Source organism: Pristis pectinata, chromosome 25, assembly GCF_009764475.1.
Source record: "Pristis pectinata isolate sPriPec2 chromosome 25, sPriPec2.1.pri, whole genome shotgun sequence".
NCBI classification, from domain to species: Eukaryota; Metazoa; Chordata; class Chondrichthyes; order Rhinopristiformes; family Pristidae; genus Pristis; species Pristis pectinata.
Genome location: NC_067429.1, coordinates 12,188,966 through 12,203,135, shown reverse-complemented (window position 1 = coordinate 12,203,135; position 14,170 = coordinate 12,188,966). Strand labels below are relative to the sequence as shown.

The following is a 14,170-nucleotide window of genomic DNA, read 5'->3' as shown; positions in this document are numbered from 1 at the left end:
TGATTGGTTAAGAGTTTCAATTAAAATATTTTTGTTAACTCATTTCTCTTTAGGGACTCGATAGATTTGGAGAATCCACAAGATGAATATCGAGCACAGAGGTTGCTTGAGACATTAATACAGGAGTTGCAGAGAAAAGCTGATCATTTAATGGGTGAAGATGTTTTTGTACTAAAGTTGAAATTAGGGAATTATGCCACTCAGTTAAAGGTAGGTGTTAATTTAAATATTGTCCAATATAAATAAAGCACTTATTTTTGTGACTCTGTATATCAATGAATTATTACATTTTTACATTATAAACCAAATAAAGGGTAGAATTTTTATTAATGTTTTCCAATATTGATATTTTTTTAGATAATTTTGCCTTTACTAGCAATTGTTCAGTCTGTCACCTACATCAAGTATGCTTAATTTTTCTTCCTCCATTGTTTAAGAAAGTTATGATTGCTGTCTATTTCATGGTTTTATTAACAATCATATTGCATTATTTCTTTCTCTTCAATTTTATTTTTTACCACTCAAATACAAGTAGTGGAAGGAAGTTGCAAAATTACATGCCTAGTGCCAGTTGCTCAGCTATTTTAACATCTCTGAGTAAAAATGCATTCCCTAAAATATTTTTTCTGGGGGAAACAAATAATTGCCAGCACTGCCCATCTAAATTTGTTAAGTGATTGCCATTGGCTAATTTACTGGATCTGTATAACTATAAATTGACAAATCTGCCTTCAGCTAGGGACAAGATTGAAATTTCAGAAAGAATGCATTTTGCTATTAAATATATTTTTCTCACGTCAAGCAGTTTGAGAGATATGAATTTAGGCTTTGAGAATTTCTTTGTATAGATTTCAGTTTTGGAAGATGTAACTTTTGTTGACTAGTTTGATGATTCTTATTATTCTTTCCAGAATACTTATGACCGTTGTCCACTGGAACTGTTCGATCAATCAAACACATTTTGTACCATGAACAGAGACTAATTAGAGAAGCTACAAATGTAAGTACCAAATTAGAGGGGAGAAATTTCTTGATAGTGCTTTAGGTCTATTTAATAACTGGTGTAAAAAGTAACAGAGAAGCTTTTCTGAATTGAGGACTAAGGTGAAGGCTCACCAGGATTCCAAGGAATAAATGAGAAGATAAATCATTTGGAAAGTAGTGATTAGTTGATCAAGAATTGGTTTAAAAGCCTGAAAACTGTAGGAGGCATGGAAGACTGGGGTAGATAAGGAGTACCATAGTACAGAGATCCTGGTAACGGATATGCCATCACCACATCCAGGGGGACAGGAGAGGAGGAAGCATGTAGATTATCGTATTTAGAGCTACAAAGAGCAGCAGAAAGTAATCAAATGGTGACAGAACAGAAATAGTTTAATAAAGTAGAGAAATTTCAAAATTGATGTTGAAATCTTGGGTTTAAGGCATTTGTTTTTATTTTAGAAAAAGCAAAGAAATGTCAGGTCATCCCCAGAAGTGAAGCAGTAAGGACGGCTTTTTAACAAGGAAGCTTCTTTCCTTGGAAGCTGTAAACTATATGCAATTTCAAACAAGGACAGAGGAAATAACAAAGTCAAGAATGTGGTATATAAAGGACAAGGAGCGTAGCATCAAACTGGAGGGGGAAGTTGGTAATTTGACATACAGGAGAACTGAAGAAATAGTCTTCTAAGAGTTAAAACATTTTAAAGGTGGTCTTAATGTTGAAATGATATTTGAATCCATTTTTCATATACCAGCTGCTATATCTGGCATTGCTTGGTTTATTGCAATAGTGATCATGATGTTTGCACACAACCTTGGCAATACATTGTTTACATGGAATTCTGTCAGAAACCTTCCCTTTTCTTTGTGGCATCTTAGGGGCAAGTTTTATAGTTTGGTAAATTGACGCAATACCAGACGAACAATACAATTGTAGTGGTGTACTAGTCAAAACAATGTTTATCATTTTGAAAATATATTGAAATCTTGGGTGATTTTTTTGGTCTTGTTACTGAGCTAGTATATTCTCTGTAGAGTGCAAAAATGCTGTGGGTGTAATATATTGAGAATTTTGGGCAAGCTCAAAGAGAATTTGCTTCGTAAAAATGTACTCTTTGACCATTCAATGCACACTTAAGTGAACAGTCAAAACAATGTTTACTTTCAAAAAATATATTTAAATCTTAAGTGATTGTTTTTAAAAAACATTGGGCACATTGATTTGGCTGATTAAAGAGAAAAGGATTGGCCAGTTTTAACTCCTTTATTAATTTTTTCCATTGAAAATTAATGAGTTTTGGAACCCCACGACCTCTAAAATATTTTAGGCCATGCCATCGTTCGTATATCTTTAGATTAAAGCTCCTGCTCTGAATTCAGGGAGAAAATCTCATCAATTTCAATTGCGAAATTTAAATTAGGCCCCCTTTGGGCAATGGAGGACTTTGCATTGAAGTTTTAGAAAAACTAAGAGTGTAATGCACGTCCTTTGTGCTACGCCTAACTTACAGGCAAAATTTCAGATTTCTAGGTTGTTTCATTACTGTTATTTGCGGGACACTCTGACATTCTTTATTTTATATCTTGGGATGTCCCTTGGCTCAACTATTGGAACAAACTATACTTTTGATAAAATACACATACGAAGTGCCCTAAATGTGGAATGATTATGCTTGTACCTTAGAAAATTTGATAAAATAATCTTGATTATGCAAGAATCATAATAACCATCATATTTGATGAAGATTGAAGATGGTTGCTTGCAAGTCTCCTTAAAACAGAAGTGCATTAGATGTATAGTGTCACATATGAGTTTATCTCATATGTGCATGACCCCGCTGAGTTCCTCCAGCACATTTGTTGTTCCAGATTCCAGCATCTGCAGTCTTGTGTCTTCATGAGTTGATCTAGGTTTATTTACTTGGACAAAATCACCCAAATAAGTTGTTACACCAAGGTTTACATGATTCTGCTACCTTAATGGAGCTCTTTCTCTAGATGCGTTATCTCTTTGATTATTTGTTCAATTATGTTCATGAAGAATTGCATTCCTATGAAAAATTGATACTGAGTTTATGTAGTTGTTCTGCTTCACAGAATCCAAAGTGTTTACCACGATTAGGCAGGTTTTTTTTGGCATAGCATTTAGTGACATACAGAAAATTTGAAAAAAGGAAAAAAAATGAAGATTACAACAGAATATAGCTTGTCTGTAATCTTCATTTTTGAATTTATCTTTCTTTTGGTTTAGTAGAATGGTTAATTTCTTTTTAGATGGGTTGAAGGCCAAGTTATTCATTTATCTTGAGGGTTAATAGTTACTGTTATAAATGTTTACTGAATGTAAACAGGATGAAGACTAATTTCTTCCTTTGAATATCATATTTGGTGGATAGAAAAAAGTACATTTTTTGTTTTAACAATTGATTTGTCTGTATCTGGAATGATTATACTAGCTTTGATTTATTGTTTGGAAGGATCTGTAAACATTTTACTTTTAATCCTTGTCCTTGGTGATATGTAGATGTAATAAAACACAGCTGAGTTAATAGAGATATGGTTCTTTGCAATGAAAACTGCTGAGTAGGCACCAGGGATCTCAACTAATGCTTCTCTTTAAATATAGCCGAGTTCACCAGTAGGTTTACTGGACTCCATGTCTCAGAAACACCTTCAAATAAACCAAACGTTTGAGGAACTAAGACTAATGACTCAAGATACTGAGAATGAACTACGAAAGCTTCAGCACACGCAAGAATACTTTATCATTCAATATCAAGAGAGTCTACGGATACAAGGTAACTGGGGTTTTGTACCAACAGAATTTTCAGTGGATTTAACTTTCTGCAGATGAAGCTTAATCTAATTGTTTCATTTTAAAATCGTGTAAGTTCATAAAGCTTTCATCATATTACCACGACATCTACAAAAATTGAAGCATTTTATGTTTTTGTCCATAGGATCTTGATGGTAATTAATGCCGATTTACGAGCAACAGCCGCATCCAGTTATATAATATTAATATGCAGAATCTAAAAGCAAAGGGGAATGAAAATCTAGTTTACTTATAATGCTTATTTATAAAAGCAGCATAAAATGTGACTATTGCACTAAGTTGCAATTTCCAGATGAACAGGAAATCTTCCCAATAGGAACATCTCTCATTGCACCCCGTTCTCCCACCACCAAACGAAAAACATGGCTCATAATAGAAATCTGAGTAGAATTGTGATTTTCCACAGATGGGCATGTTAACAGTGGAGTGAGTGAGGATCATCAAAGTCTTGGTTCTTTGAGCTGCAGCTGCCTGAAAATTGCATAATTTTATGCAAAACTAAAGCCTTTTTCCACTATGTATCTTGAAAAATCTCTTCAGTTCCCGTTCCATTGCCTTTAAATAAAGTGGCCTTACAATGTTGCAAAATTCTGACAAACAGGACCAGACAATTTATGTAACTTGACCTTTAGTCCTTTCTCATTCATTCATTGGATGTGGCTGTTGCTAGTAAATCCAACATTAATTACCATCAAGATCCTACATGCAAAAACGTAAAATACTTACATTTTTGTAGCTGTTGCGTTTATGCTTCACACTGCCAGATGCCAAGACAAAGGACTGTTGGTTGAAGTTGTACAAATTAACTCGCTTGAAATCAGACAGTACTGAGCAATTGTGGATCAGGCCTGTTTGAACAGGGTTAACTGACACCATTCAAATATTGCATTCTCTGGACAACGGAATTCTCCTCATTGGAGTTCTTTTCTTTCACAGCCTGACAACCCTCTCCTATTTATGAGTTGTGTCATTTCAAAATCTGTGTGCCCTTCAGAGTTTTGGGCCTTCTCAACCTTTTCCTTGTCTTGCTGTTTTTTCCTGTCTTGTGGCTAGGAAATGCAAAAATGCAAACCCCATTCCTTGCTCTAGTGACCTCAGCAGCAACTGGGTGCCCAGTCAACTTGTGCTGATTGCACCCCCTGGTTATTGCTGTACTCAACAATGACACAGAATTGTGCTCTTGCACCTACAGAATCATTTCATTCAGACCACAAGCCTCTGTTACCAGGGCCAATGATAACTGAGGTGAGGCTTTTTCTTGCAGTGTCAGCTTTAGTTCCTGCAAGAATTAGTTAATGGATTGGAGTTTATGAACAGCCACAAAGATTTTGTAATGGGTGAGCCATTTAAGTTATCTCAATGGACTCAGAATAGGCAATGGCCTGGATTTTGTAGTCAGTCCAACAGTGATGGCATTTGCTGCTGACCCTCATAAAGCTTACCACAAATACCTAGTAATCCCTGTGGTGTGGCTTCCCCTTTTGCCCAGCACTGATTGTAGTTGGGCATTGGTTCAGAGAGATCCCTAGTTTCCCAGGAGCCATTATAAAGAGTAATATTATGGATATTTTGGAGGGATTACATGTGCATAGAACTTCATTTTTGGATCAGTTTTGAATAGTAATTATGGCTTAGTACATCATTTCAAAACTCACTTAAATATACATATCCAGTGCAGGGTGTTTTGTATAGACTAGGTTATACTAAGTTTTTATTAATTCAACCAATGTTACTTGATATCATTGGGAAGGCTGCATAACAGGGCTGAATCACTGACAGCTACTTTGGGATTTCCATCTCAAGCCATTAGTGATTGGTCTGCTTAATTTCTTGTTTTTGACTTTTGCAAGGTTTGGTGGGGGTGCATAGTAGAGCGTTAATTTCTGAATTCTTATTAGTGGAGAAATTCTGTCATTAAGATCGTCACAGGCACAACTAGTGCAATTTTTTGATACGTGCTGGCAGCATGTCCTCTCTGACATTGGTTCATACTTAGCAAATTATCCCATAGTCTCTGTACAAGTGGAAAGTGGATTATTCTACAAGTGGTTGGGCAATAAGACTTGTACATAGGTTAAACTATTTTAAACATGAAAATTTATTTCTATTTAATACTGATGAGAAATTATTATTTTTCTAGCTCAGCTTGCTCAACTTGCACAGCTGAGTCCGCAAGACCAGAACCGTATCTTGCGAGAACAAAAGCTTGCAACAAAAACGGACATCTCTGGAGGGTTGGTTACAGCGAGAAGCCCAGACACTACAGCAATACAGACTGGTATTTACAATTTCAAAACATTTTCTTATAACGAATGTGCTGCTTTACACTTTCTGAACAATACCCAAGAAAGATAGAAATTTATAATTAATGACTTTAAATTGCAGGATATTGTGGTTTCAATTACATTTATTTATTTTGGTAGAATTTTGTTCCCATGAACATGAGAAATGAATTATTTTCAATTTCAGAAACCAGCTGCTAAAATCAATTGTTTATCTTGGGTATAAAACATGAAGATGTAAAATGAATTGACCCTGAATGCTCACTTTGAGTGACATTGCCAGTTGATGAAAATTTAAGCGCAGTTTTGTACTGTGCACTTGTAATTTTTTGGGATAGACATAAATGATGTCAATTAGCCAAATCTTCTGCATTGTTTAGTATACTAAATACACCAGTAGGATTTCTTCAGATATTGACTATCTTGTATATATTGCATTTCTTGTTTTTGATAATAAAGGTCATATTGAAGGAAGTAGAATGTATTTTAACTTTGAGGGTCTGGTGCTCACACTCTCTGATTAAGCTGCCCAATTTAGAGATATTGGGCTCAAATGTGAAATAAAATTACTTCATATTTTCATCCAAATAAGTTTGGCTCTGGATTCGAACACAAAAGTAATATACTGCATTGCACAGAGTTGATCATTTAGCCCAGTGTACCTCTCCAGGCTCATTGTAGAATGATCTAATTAATCTCACTCCCTTGCACCTTGCACATCACATCACCCTGTCAATTTTTTTTCCAACACTGAAAGTATTTATCCAACACTCTGAATATTACTATTGAATTTGCCTCCACTGTATTTTTAGTTGTTGAATTCCAGATTTCCATGGGTTTTGTTTGTCCATGCGCCAAAACGTCTTAAATCTGTCATCTGTTATTGACCATTCTGGCATGGGGTACTACTTCTACTTATTAACTAATCAAAAGTATTCAAATTTTGAATACTCACCAAATGTCTTAATAGTCTCTGCTCTAAGGAGAATCGATACTTTTCCAATCTCTACTTATAATTGAAGTCCCTCAATCCTGACAACATACTTCATCTGCACTTTTTCCCAGGCCTTTTCATCACACTATAGGAAAGAGATCCAGAGTTGAACATAATATTCCAACAACAATCAAGCATTTTGCAAATGTTTGCTTTTATATTCTATTCTGTTCTCAATAAATCCAAAGATCCCACATGCTTTTTTGACAGCTTAATTATTTTGTCCAGCTGGCTTCTATAATGTATAATTTCCCTGCACCACCTTTAAATTGTGCCATTAGTAATTAGTTAATGTTGTCTTTCCTCATTCTTCTCCAATGATGATTTTCTTGCTGCTTCTCTCTGTTAAGTTTCATCTGTTTGTGCTCATTAAGCCATGTCATCCTGAAGCAAAAAGTATCCACCGACATGTTTATTGCATTTTCATGTTTTGATCTTCTACAAGTATTAAAATTTGCCCTGTGTATTCAAGTCCAGATCGATTACATATATCAAAGAGTGGTGATCTCAGCATCATCTGTAAAGTTCATGAGTGTTAATTTTCAGGTCTTTTTTGCCAATCCATGCTGTTTTAATTTTGTTAATTTGTCTTGATTGCTGGTACTTTTAACCCAAAAACTCCAAATCACACTACCTTTATTATTCTCTCCTGTTACTTAATCTAAGTACTTGATCAAATTAGTCAAACAGAACTGTGATTTTCATTTGTCTCATATCTTGTCAAATGCCAATTAACTTCATCTTAGATTATTATGCCTAAACATTTCTTGACCACTAATTGACAGGTTGATAGGATTAAACGTTTCCCCTTTATATGGTTGTAACGTGTATCGTCTTTTAATACCACCCCTAATCAAGGAGGTATTAGAAAAATTGTGTCGAAAAACATTGAGTTTTCCATCATCCCTAGTTTCAGTTCCTGGGATGCATCCTATTTGCACTTTCCTACTTTGCAACCTGCCTACTTTAAAATAGGTCCTTTTAATCTGCCTTTAAACTTTATAGCATTTTTGCTGCTTTATTTTTGTGCTAAATTTGTTGCATTCTCTTTAGTTAAAGTGAATAATAATTTAACACTTCTTAGATCGCTAATTAATCATGTACTCTTTTAACTGCAACTGCACATTAAACTATTTACCCAGTACTGTAATTTAAAAAGCAAAAATCTTCAGATGCTGGAAATCTGGAAAAAAGTAAATGCTGGAGATGCTCAGCAGGCCAGGCAGCATCTGTGGAGAGAATTAACAGTTCAAGTCAATGAAAGATCATTTCATACCATTAGTGTTAATTCCAGCACTAGCTATTGTAATTTCTTTCTGTGAAATTATGAAGAATTTGTATTGTAAATCTCTGTCAGTTCAGACTTGGTTTATGATTGCTTCATCTCTTTTAGTACAAAGCCATTATTAATCTGATAGAAAAATGAAGGCTTGAATAGACATTGTACTTATCATCAGAGAACAGTTTCCTCAATGAAATTCAATCAATCGGTATTTTGGTTCCTTTAAAAAAATACCTTGGAGTGTTTTTAACAGTCACCATAGACATTAGCAATGCAATTTCTAACCAAAGTGTAAACTCCTATGTACTTACAGGATTTAGCCGAGAAACACCAAAAGACATTGCAGTTGCTCCGTAAGCTCCAGACAATTATTTTAGATGATGAATTGATTCAGTGGAAACGTCGCCAGCAGTTAGCAGGGAATGGTGGTCAGTCTGAAGGAGGTTTAGACGTACTTCAGTCATGGTAAGAAATTCATACTTGATTCATTATATTTCACTTGGATATGTATCAAAGTAGCAAAACTATCAAAAATGTGTCTGTAATTATTAATAGGATATGATTGAGCTCCATTTATCCTCCAGTACATGGCTGAGATTGGAAGCTTTCAAGGTTGGGTGTGATGGCTGAAGTTTTTGAATCATGGATGTGTTCTTTTCATCTCATTCAGTAGTTAATTGATTCATAGAGGAGACTGAGGAACAAATCTGCAAGAAATTTCAGGGAGATATAAATAGCCAGTACAAGGTGGAGTGATGAGGCTTTTTATGCCTATATTTTATCACTTGTATCTTTCTGAAGTTTGCAAGCATGCAAAATTTGCTGGCCAACTCTTTCCATTATTTAGTGGACTAAGACATGTTCCCAAAAGTGTAACTGCATTTTAATTTCAAATAGGTTCTGTCTTTGAATCCTCGAGCATGTCATCTTTTCTTAAACCTTAACCATATATTTACATACATTCCAGGCTTTCCTTTATTTTGAACTAATTTATAGTTTATTACCAAAGCAAAATTCTTCAGATGCTCAAAATCTTAACAATAATTCTGGAAATATTTAGTGGATAATGGAGAGAAGGACAGAGTTAACATTTCACAGGTAAGACCTTTGAACAAAACTGGGATAAAAGTTGAAAATTTAAAAATAATTGCAAGTTGCAGAGATAATGTTTGGAATGGGGAGAGAATGAGAACAAAATGGAAGTCTGTGATAGGTGAGACAGGGAGAGATTGAATGATGCAAGTGGTTGGAGGTGCTGGCTGGAAGATTGGTATAGGTTTATGAATAACAAAAGATATGCCGAGAGGAGGTGTAAACTGGAGGAATGAAATCATACCAGAAAGGGAGAGGGGAAAAAAATGCTGGTAATGTGAGATAATAGGTGCAAATGGCTGATTGCCTGATGTTATCGAATTCATTGTTGAGTCTGGAAGACAGAAATGTGCTAAACCAGGAGATCAGACTTATATGCTCAAACTTGCATTGAGCTTCATTGGAATAGTATTGGAGGCCAAGTATAGAAGAGGGAGTGAAATGGAGGAAATAAAAGATAAGAAAACTGTGCAAAGGTGATCTGCAATTTATCCGTAACCCATTTCTCTGCCCACGTTTCCAACTGGTCTGTATCCGGCTGAATCCTTGACAACCTTCCTCACTATTCATAGCTCTGCCAATTTTTGTGTTGTCTGTAAACTACTAATCAGCCCACCTACGTTTTGTCCAAATCACTTTAAACGACAGAGGTCCCAGCACTGATCCCAGACCTCCAGTCAGAATACCCCATGCCACTACCCTCGTCTTCTATGGCCAAGCCAATTTTGAATCCAATCTACTAAGTCTCCATTGATCCCATGTGCCTTAATCTTCTGGATCAGCCTCCATGAGGGACCTTGTTGAAAGCTTTACTAAAGTCCATGTAACATCCACTGCCCTGCCCTCATCAATCATCTTCATCACCTCGTCAAAAAAAAACTCAATCAAGTTTGTAAGACATGACTTCACCTGCACAAATCCATGCTGACTACCCCTAATAAATCAGTGCAAGTAGCTCCCATCCCTCAGAATCTTCAATAATTCCGTACCACTCATGGTTCACTGGCCATTAATTTCCTGGCATGTAATAGCCTTCTAAAATCCAACATTGAATTCAACCATGTTAGATAATCAGCCTTTCTAACCTGGTATTTCATTACCAGCATTCAGATTTTTTTTTCACTCTTATCAAATGCAGAATTCATTGGTTTCCTTTGCACCTCCTCTCGACCTGCCTTTTGGTATTCACAACCACTTGTTATTCAGTTTCCAAGCCTCTATCCAACTATAGACTTTAATTTTGGTTCTTTCATCCCCTCTTATCTTTCTCTGCGATTTAAGATCTTTTTTTTATTTCCTTTGGTAGAAAATTCCAAAGAATCTGTACCCTCTGAATGAAGAAATTTCTTCTTATCTCTGTCCTAAATAGCTAATCCCATATTTTGGACTGTGTCCCTAGTTCTGAACACACCAGCTATGGGAAACATCATCCCCTGCACCTTCCTTGTCAAGACCATAAGAATTTGTTAATTTCAAAGAGACCATTTCTTGTTCTTCTAAAATCCAGAGAGCAAAAGCCCAGCCTTTTTAAGCTCTCACTGCTGGACAGTTTTGCCACACTCCTCCCAATTCCTTTGTTTCTCTCCCCTTTCCATAACTGAATCCTTTCTCGGGTAGGGAGACCAGACCTGTATGTGTTATTCCGATGTGCTCTCTCAGAGCCTTCATAATTTTAGGAAGGCACCGTTGCTTTCGTACTTCAGTTATTTTGCTAGGAAGGCCAACATATTGATGGCTTCTAATTTGCTCACTGGATCTTCATGTTAACCTTCAGTGTCATGTACAGGAGTACCCAGATCCTTCTGAACATCGATTCCATTCAATCTCAATATCTCATCACTTCAAAAAAAAAACTATTTTAATTTTTCTATGCAAGAGAATATAATTTTTTTCTCATTATGTTCCATCTGCCATGTCCTCATCCATTTACTTACTCTGTCTATATCCCCATAAAGCCCCTCTGCATTCCTTTTGGAACCACACTAGCACCCAGCTTTGTTTTGTCAACAAACCTGGATATATTGGTCGTGTTTCTTTTATCCACATCACTGATCTGCTGGGCCCCAGCAACAATCCAAGCCAGTATGTTACCCACAATTCCACGTATTCTAATATTTCTTTAATCATCTCATTTTACCTCTTTACTGTTTTATCTCTCCCTTTTAATAAGTAATGGGTTCCATTCCAATCTGTGGAAACCACTCTAGAATCTGGAATTTTGAGATGATAAGTAGTGCATCCATTTTTGCACTGATGCTTTTTTCAAGACTTTGGGATGCAGGTCATTAGGCTCTGGAACTTGATGGCTTTCAGTCCATTGATTTCTCATTTTTTTTGTTTACAAATGCAAATTTCTTTCAGTTCCTTTCTTTCTCTAGACCTGTTGTTCTCCACTATTTCCAGGAGGCTTTTTTGTCATCGTTTGTGAATAGAGACACAATGTTTGCTTAGTTTCTCTGCCATTTCCCTATTCTGCAATGTTATATTACCTGTCTCGGTTTGTAAGGGGCCACACATTAAGCTTTGTCATTTTTCCTTTTTATATACCTGCAGAAGCTTTTATGGAGTGTTTAGTGTTCCTTGCTGGATTATTCTTGTATTTTATTTCAGCTTTCCTTTTCAAAGTCTTGTCCTCCTTTGCTGAATTTTATATTTTCCCATTCCCCAGGCTTGTTTTTTTCCCCCTTTGATCCAAGCTATAACTCGTTGGTCATGGCTGTACAATTTTTTTCTGTTGGGTTCTGAGCATTATGTTTTAAAGGTAAAGTTAATGGCACATGTTTTTAATGCCAAATTAAAACACCCAGCCATAATTATTGAAAATCAGTTGTTTCTCATATTTGCAGATTTTGAAATGTGCTGATCACAGCCTGATATTTTCTTGGTGGGTTTCTACAATCAAGTAGCATATTCTTTAGCAAGCAAATATGTTTAGGAAAAGTGATAAGCATGTTCAGAAAATTGCTGTATGTCCTTCACCAGCTTTTAGAATTGTTACAATGTTCAACTATGGTCCAATTATAATGGTATGTAACCAGGCGAAAAGTCTCTTTATATTTGCCGTGCTGTTACTGGGAAAACTTGTTGCACTTGTAGGTGTGAGAAATTAGCAGAGACAATATGGCAGAATCGTCAGCAGATCAGGCGAGCTGAACACCAACGGCAGCAGCTTCCCATCCCAGGCCCAGTGGAGGAGTTACTTACAGAGCTTAATGCAACAATTACGGATGTAATATCTGCACTAGTTACAAGGTCAGTAATGTTAACATGCCATGTATTTAACATTTCACTGTAAACAATGTGCAATATTACACTCTTGGGATCACAGCCACCCAATTCTTACACTTAGTATTGCTCAATTAAGACTCGATGTAAAATATGATTTTTCAAACAAATTTTCATTCCAAGATCTGAATTCTAATAAAAAACATTTTAATAGAATACGCTTTACTTTTGGATGTTCCCTATAATGTTAAAGAGCTATTTTAGCACCAGAAATTGCAGGATTATAGAGAAACAGCAGGGGAGTGGAAATATTCTTACATAGAGTTGGTATGGTCACGACAGGCTAACTAGCAGCCTCCTGTGCTGTAAACATGGCAAGGAAATATGTTTTTGCAGATTAAAACTATTTCATAATGTTTAATTTGTCATATGCTTAAGTATTTAAATAGAACAGAATGTACTAAGTAATTTTTCATTTTTCTTTTATACAGCACCTTTATAATTGAGAAACAACCCCCTCAAGTTTTGAAGACTCAGACAAAGTTTGCAGCCACCGTACGTTTATTAGTTGGTGGAAAGCTGAATGTACACATGAACCCACCCCAAGTGAAAGCAACTATTATCAGTGAACAGCAAGCAAAGGCACTTCTGAAAAATGAAAATACAAGAAAGTAAGTAGCTCATCCATGAAATCCAGAACTCAGTTTACCTTTTCAGAGTGCATGCCATTCACTTGTATTTTAGTATTGATCTATCCTTTTGCCCTCAGTTCCTCTGTTCTCCCATTAGTTTATTCTGCCCTTCATTGCTTTCACAACTTAATGTTTCTCTGCATGGAATTTTATCTGCCCTACACTCAATTTGAGACACAAAAGACTGCAGATGATGGAATCTGGAACAAAAAAACAAGCTGCTGGAGGAATTCAGCAGGTCAAGTAGCATCTGTGGAGGCTGATGGTCAATGTTTCGGGTCGAGATGGTCCTGATGCAGGGTCTTGACCCAAAACATCAACCATCCCTTTGCTCTACAGATGCTGCCTGACCTGCTGGGTTCGTCCAGCAGTTTATTTTTCCCTAGACTTGCTCAGATCTCTAAATATCCAAAAGCATTTTCAAATTCTTTAATAATAAATGGAAAGAATGATCATCATGGCATATCCTTGCACAACTTAAAAACATGAATTTACTCTTTTTTCTTCCTTGTCATCCTTTTTATCCAAGCAACCATATCCCCACTGTTATTAAATAAATGTTTTTTTAAGTACACAATCCAATATTCATTTAGCCATATTAAGAATTTTTTAATTATTCATTGAAATTTCATCAAAATGTGCCCATTGTGAATATATTCTACTAATTCCTAAGTTAGCCTGAGCCCTGTATTGTAGACTCTAGAGTTTTTTGTACATTTGTGGAACATTCATTTACTATTTACTATCTGCTTAACCCCATTCAGAAAGTTAGGATGATAT

At 35.8% G+C, this 14,170-nt stretch overlaps 1 protein-coding gene across 1 annotated transcript in view; it reads left to right on the top strand.

Moving 5' to 3' along the window:
* LOC127582961 (signal transducer and activator of transcription 5B-like) overlaps window positions 1–14,170 on the top strand; it is a 107,052-nt gene that overhangs the window by 73,714 nt on the left and 19,168 nt on the right. The window contains 9 exon segments of the mRNA XM_052038619.1: window positions 54–210; window positions 912–936; window positions 939–1,000; window positions 3,614–3,785; window positions 5,964–6,022; window positions 6,024–6,101; window positions 8,695–8,846; window positions 12,570–12,725; window positions 13,190–13,369. Of these exon segments, the coding sequence (XP_051894579.1) occupies window positions 54–210; window positions 912–936; window positions 939–1,000; window positions 3,614–3,785; window positions 5,964–6,022; window positions 6,024–6,101; window positions 8,695–8,846; window positions 12,570–12,725; window positions 13,190–13,369 (1,041 nt within the window).